General features: G+C 45.6%; 1 protein-coding gene across 1 annotated transcript in view; it reads left to right on the top strand.

The window, feature by feature from the left end:
- The window catches only part of SELENOS (selenoprotein S), a 6,742-nt gene extending 312 nt beyond the window's left edge, over positions 1 to 6,430 (top strand). Inside the window, exons 2-6 of the mRNA XM_025199566.1 lie at positions 150 to 301; positions 2,339 to 2,445; positions 3,790 to 3,879; positions 4,037 to 4,115; positions 6,128 to 6,430. Of these exons, the coding sequence (XP_025055351.1) occupies positions 150 to 301; positions 2,339 to 2,445; positions 3,790 to 3,879; positions 4,037 to 4,115; positions 6,128 to 6,207 (508 nt within the window). The 3' untranslated portion in view covers positions 6,208 to 6,430. The remainder of the gene's footprint in view (positions 1 to 149; positions 302 to 2,338; positions 2,446 to 3,789; positions 3,880 to 4,036; positions 4,116 to 6,127) is intronic.
- Positions 6,431 to 6,436: the final 6 nt, after the last annotated feature.

Genomic DNA, 6,436 nt, shown 5'->3' with positions numbered 1-6,436 from the left:
CCCGGGGGGGGGGGGTGCCATTCCAGGGATGCTGGGGATGGAGGCAGTGTCATGACCTGTAGGGGCCTGGGCACTGCCCCCTCTTGCAGGGCTGCCCCTAGTGGTGGGGCTGGGGAGGGGCTCCCTCGGCCGTGCCATGACTGCTGCCGCCGCGCTCTCCCTGCAGTGGGTGCGCTGCTGTCGGCCTACGGCTGGTACCTGCTGCTCGCCTGCGTCGCCGTCTACCTCCTCATGCAGAAGGTGTCCGAGAGCACCCGAGCCCGGAGACGGAGCCGGCCGGACCCACCGGGGGCGGCCGCAGGTGCGTGTCCTCTGCCGCGGTGCCCGGGCTGGCGGGAGACGGGGCTGGGGGCACTTAAGGGACCGACTCGGCACAAGCTTCCCTGCGGCCCAGGCTGCCCTCGGTCTCCGCAGCCAGCTCCCGACCGCAGCTGTTGGCAGAGCATCGCCGCGGCCTCGTAGATAGAGCAGTAAGCAAGAGCAGCAGATCAGGCGGGGAGCAGACAGAGCACCAGATCGCGCAGGGTAGGAGGATCGGAGTGGCGCTTGCCGGGTGCGGGGCTGCCAAAGAGCTTAGCCCCGCTGGCTTAGGAGGAGAGAAGCATTTGGAGAAGGGAAAAGCTCTGCCGCAGATGGGCAGCAGCCTCCAGGGAGAAATGCAGGGAGTTTGCCAGGATGAGGCAGGGTTGTGTGGAGCGAGGGCATCCCTGCTTCTCTTCAGAGCAGCCTGTTCTTCTCGGATGCTTTGGGAGTCATCGCCACGAATCTGGGCCCTGTACAGAACTACCGAGAAAGTGGTTTTTTTGTGCTGTGTGGGAGAGGAGGTTTATATGCCTGGCACACCCTTCTAATCAATCTTCCGTAGCCATTTCCTCCTTCATACTATCTCTTGGCGCTTTCCATTTAATGAGATCCCCGTGAAAGTACATTTGGGTGTAACTGTACACTACAGGCAGTTACACCCAGGTGTTATTTCCTAAATTGCAGCCTTAGAAGGTAGATGCTGCGGAGTCACGTCCTGGCCTCATTTAGATTCGTGCTGCCGTTAAAGCATGGGATGCAATTATGGCATTGTCTAATGAAGAATTGCCTGGCGTCGATTCATCTGGCACGTTGGGGGCCTCGCAAATTATCTCTCTCCTGTTCCTGTTGTGGTGGCTTTCTGTCATGGTCATAACTAGATGTTGCTGTGCAGCAAAACAGCCTATAAACAATCTGCTGTAAACTTTTATGCCACATCAAGCCACAGGAAAAAAATTATATGAAAAAGTAAATAAGGCAAGGATTTCTTCAGGTGATATCTCTTACTGGACCAACTTTGTTGCTGGGAGACCGCTAGACACGCTGTTGAATGCAAGGTGTTCTTCACTAGGTGCTGTCCAAGAGCGTGTCTAACTTTATCCCAGTAACACGGTTGGTCCTGTTAAAGATACTACCCTAAGAAACCCTTGCCTCTCACGTACTCTGGGCCATCATGGCTACAACATCTCTTACACTGCTATGAAAAATTAGGCATCTTTTATGCAACTTCAGCTGATGCTTTATCAACTCATCTGTATGTTCATGATGATTTGTATGTTACTATGTAAACAATGACTATAAAAAGTGAATGTGGGAAAGTTCAAGAGTTAAAAAAAAATTGAGTAAAATAATAGACTTGTCATATTTTCTTGTGACTTTGGAAAAGGCAGCGGTGAAGAGAAGTAGGTGGTCCAAATGCGTTTCTGGGGCTGTTTGCTTTCCCCTTGGAGCGGTGTTCAGTATTTTTGCAAATCATTTCTTTGCTGATAAAACACAGTATAAGGAGGCAGGCAGGGGCAGGTGGCAATGCTGGGTGGGGGAGGGGGCCTGCGGGGAGGGCTGTGGTGAATTTTGGGGTGGCTGTAGCCCACCCCGAGTGCAGCCCTGGCCTAACCACCCCTGCCAGGAAGAGGCTGGCACAACCCCTGGCCCTGAGCGTGCAGTGGCAGCCTGCTCTTGCCCCATGCACAAATCCAGGGCACATGTGCCCTCCATGCCTCCCCTGGGGGTGCACGCAGTGGTGGGATAAGCAGCCCATGGCTCCATCCTCCACCCCACCCCAGCTGGACAATGCCTGCCCCAGCCCCAGTCTCTCCTCTGTAGGGGCCTCGATCTGCCCTCCGCCACTCTCCTCCCCTCACAGACTTACCAGTCAGATGCTGCTGTCCAAGCTGCTGGGCTGCATATCGGCTATGGGATAGGTATTGGCTGATATGACTGGTTAATAATCAGCCATTGGTATCGGCCAAAAAAATCTTTATCAGTGCACCGCAACTGAATACAATTGCTTTACCCACTCTTTTCTGTGGCTGTTTAGAGCCTGATGCGGTGGTGAGGCGGCAGGAAGCCCTGGCAGCAGCTCGTCTAAAGATGCAAGAAGAATTGAATGCGCAAGCAGAAAAATACAAAGAGAAACAAAGAGAGGTAACCAAAGGGATAGAAGGGTGTCTGTGATGTACAGTTTTAGAGCTGAGTGTTCTCTTGCACAGCTGTCCAGATCGGTGAGCAGTAGGAGGGGCTCCTACCTTTCTTTGTGTTTGGATTAAAGGGCTTGAACTCTTTATTCTCCTTTCTGAAATGACTGACGTGGGACATGCTTGTTCGTCTGAAACGGTGCAGAAAACTCTAGGGCTTGATTCTTCAAAAAGTCAACCCTGTAGGCAATTGCTGCAGTTGCACTGGCTGAGTCTTTGTGTATGCAAATGGATCTTTGGGATTGGTTATATTATCATTCAAATTAGCATTGCTAGTGCGCACATATTTTCTTAATGGCAAGCTTGAATTCTTTGCAGATTTAATGCAGCACAGCATTGTTAGGCCCTAAAAGCTTTGGAGTACAATTTGAGATAATAAGGAATACAGCATCATTCAGCGCCTCCTCTCTAGGTAACAACATAGGAATGCTTACTGTAATCAGGGCAGCAGTGAAAAGCTTTATAAGCCCTAGTTCATCTTATTTTCTTTTTGCAGTCAGTTCCATCAAGTTTCATTTCCATGCATGGCAGGCTTGAGTACAAGTGGCAATATATTTCTCTTTTTATGTAACCATCAAGTCTTGTTTGAAGTTCTTGTTGCTGCAGCAACATTTCAAGAAATGTTGAGAGTTAAAGCCTAATGGAGAAAGTAAATAGCCATCTTGGAAGAAATCTCATCCCAGTGCAGTTAGACTGAGGAAGCTTTGCTTTCTTTGACTCTAGGCAAACTAGTATACTTCTCCTTGTTTTCATTGAGCTAAGGCAGTCTGTTATCTATTAACGTATACTTCTCATTGGAGAAATTGATTTGGGCAGAGATTCTGGCCACGTTTTCATATGCTGGTAATGGCATCTCTTTCATGGAGTGGCCTGGCTTTGACACTAATTTGAAAAATACATCTTTTTTTCTGCCAGAAACTGCTTTATTGTGTTAAATTACTTCATGTTCATGCTTTGTAAAGAACTTTTACAGAATACAAAATTTGAAAACAAGTGCCATTGATACAGAGCAATGGAGAAAAGAGTTATAGCCAGGACTTGAATGTGTATTATTTCCAGTCCCTGTACAGTGAGATGGCGAAGACTTTTAAACTGCTATTGAGATAAGGCAAGCGAAAGTAGGATTTATCGTCTCTTTGTTTCAGTGTTTACCTTGTGATAGATTTTCTCTGCAAAAAAGGCAGTAATGCAGTCCTTTGCTTTTGAGGTGGGGGAGAGGGAGGCTGTTTCCTCTACGCCAGTTCAGCTGTTAACTCTGGCAGTCATAAAATCTTATAAACTGGGTTTTTCTCAGCTTGAAGAAGAGAAAAGAAGGCAGAAGATAGCAATGTGGGAGAGCATGCAGGAAGGAAAAAGCTATAAAGGAAATCTGAAGCTGAACCAGGTAAGGAAAGGAAATCTGAAGCTGAACTCTACTTTCCGATGATCCTAACTTTAACTATATATTACACTTCCATAATCCTGCAGTAAATGCCTATAAATAAATGACTAGCTGAAACCTGTGTTGATCAGTTCTGAATAACTTTACTTTATGCTAACAGCAAGAAACAGCATCCAGCCCTTCCACCTCATCAGCAGTCCCAAAGCCAAAGCCAGATAAGAAGCCTCTGCGTGGAGGTGGTAAGTATGAACCCTAAGTATCTTTCAAATGCCTTTCTCTTGAAAACTTAAGCATTTATTCAGTTTTCTGGATGGCCTTTTTATACAGACATGATTTGTTTCTGTTTATTCAGAGAAAGGACAACTTTGATCTTTGAAGTAAAGCCTACCTTATGATGCAGCTTTTCATGGTTGAGGGTTTCAATCTGTACAGTGTTAGCATCTGGGGCCACATTTTTCCATAAAGGTTTGTGCAGTAATCTCTGGAGTTTTCATAAGTTTTGGCAGTGGGGAAGCCTGACACTGGTTCAGTTCCTTCAGGAAACATTTTTGCTGTGACTCATTGAGAGTCTGTGGCTTTTGGTGTCAGAAAATACTTAAGTCTTGCTATTTTTTTTCCCCAATTGGAGTAAGTGATGCATACCAGTGTGTCTAGTCTGTGTGCATATCCTAGCACTACTTCAATACTTTCTTCCTGCATTGTATCGTATATGATGCACACAGGCAAATAAAATGATATATCAAGCTAAGATTGTACCTGGGTTCTCAAATACCATGTGGTGAGTTATGGAATTCCTGTTGTAGACGAAGACTGTGCAAACGGTCCTTTATCTGCCTTCTACAGAAACAGCATTGGCTGTACTGATAAAGCTGACTTAGGGCCAGTAAGCTAATCACCGTTGTCATAAGGAAAAAATAATATCTAGACAATTACTATTTTCCCCGTGGACCTCTCAGGATAGAAGGATCCCGCTTAATAAGATTGTAGCAGGGGGTAAGTTCAAAAAGCTGCACAAAGAACGTTGTCAAGTTTGAATACATTTTAGCCAATAGCCTGATTTACTATAGAGTGGAAAATGCTGCATGAATGTGTTTTTGCTGATGGCCATCAGTTGATTCTGCAGATGTTAGCATGTGTGTAAGTTTAACTTCAGCATAGTCTCGTAGTCTAATTCTATGAAGTGCTCAACATTAAAGACTTCCTGAATAAAATGTGAGGGAGAACAGCAAAGAGCAGGCCACAGCCGTGTGAAGTACTTTCATAATAGCAGCTGACCCACTTGTTCAGTTTTCCCTTGTCTGGACCTGTCCTAGGCTCAAGCTAGGCAAAGTAAGTAACAGATTATGGCATTAGATGTCTGCATTCTGCTCGCAAGGTAGATGATGGTGGGTTGAAGATGCGTATAGACCATTCTAGTTGCTGACTAAATTTCTGGGATTTCCATAATGCTGGGGAAAAGTAGCAGAGGTTTCAGTGGAACGGACTGACTTTGAAAATAGCTTGCTTGGCAGTTCAGAGAGTTGTAGTCTATCTATCTGACATCTTGTATGCATGCACTAAGGAGGGAGACCAGGGAGAATTGCCAGGCTATTTTTTTTCAAAATGTACACTTTTATAAAATGAAGCGTTAGTTTGAACATTCTTACATTTAGAGAGGTAATTTGTATCTGCCTCTGACTTGTTTATAATATTGGAATAATGGATATTGAACAAATATCCTCAGCCCGATGCAGGTGGGGCTAAGGGGATATGCATTTTCTAATACCACTCTGTACTGATAAAACAAAGAAAATCCCATGATTGGTTGCTACAAAGTTTAGTCTGAATATCTAGCTTCTTTGAACTCCCGGACCAAAAAGAACACTTTGTGCTCTCCCATGACCAGTGAGTAGTGTGTTAGCTCTAATGCTGTCATTCACAGTGATATAACTATGCAAAGTGCATATTTTGCTCCTGCATTTTTGAACCCTTGAGGGTTTGTCACTTAATTTGCCATCTGTCAGCATGGCCCAGACTTGTGAAATGTACATTTTTAGAACGTTCCGTTGCTGGTGACGTGGGCCATGCTGTGAAAGGAACACCTTCAAGACTGGATGATTTGTATAACTCTGAATGATCCACATTTATATTTGCAGTTCTCTGACTTCTGCTTCCCTCTTGAAATAGTTGCCCTCTGATCATGTGCTAATGACTCATTTTATTGGGTGTGAAAATTTAGTGTGCCTGATGCACTTTTCATCTGTAATTCCAGGTTATAATCCTTTGTCTGGAGAAGGTGGCGGAACCTGCTCTTGGAGACCGGGACGCAGAGGCCCATCTGCAGGTGGATGAGGCTAACCTTGCTAGTGTCTAATGACACTAGCAGGCTTAATCTGACCCATTGTTTAACTGCCTACCGCTTGCATGTCACAGTGACTCTCTTGGGACTTGGTTTAGTGCAGATACTGATTTACAAACAAATCCATGACGCACAGATTTTAACGCAAGAACTAAATGCAGTGAGTGACCAAACGTGGGATGTTCCTGAGAACATGGGACATTTCTGATCTTTTCTGAAGAG

This window comes from Alligator sinensis, unplaced genomic scaffold (assembly GCF_000455745.1).
Source record: "Alligator sinensis unplaced genomic scaffold, ASM45574v1 scaffold210_2, whole genome shotgun sequence".
Lineage (NCBI taxonomy): Eukaryota > Metazoa > Chordata > Crocodylia > Alligatoridae > Alligator > Alligator sinensis.
The sequence above is the reverse complement of the archived record's forward strand: the minus strand, read 5'-3'. Positions and strand labels throughout refer to the sequence as shown.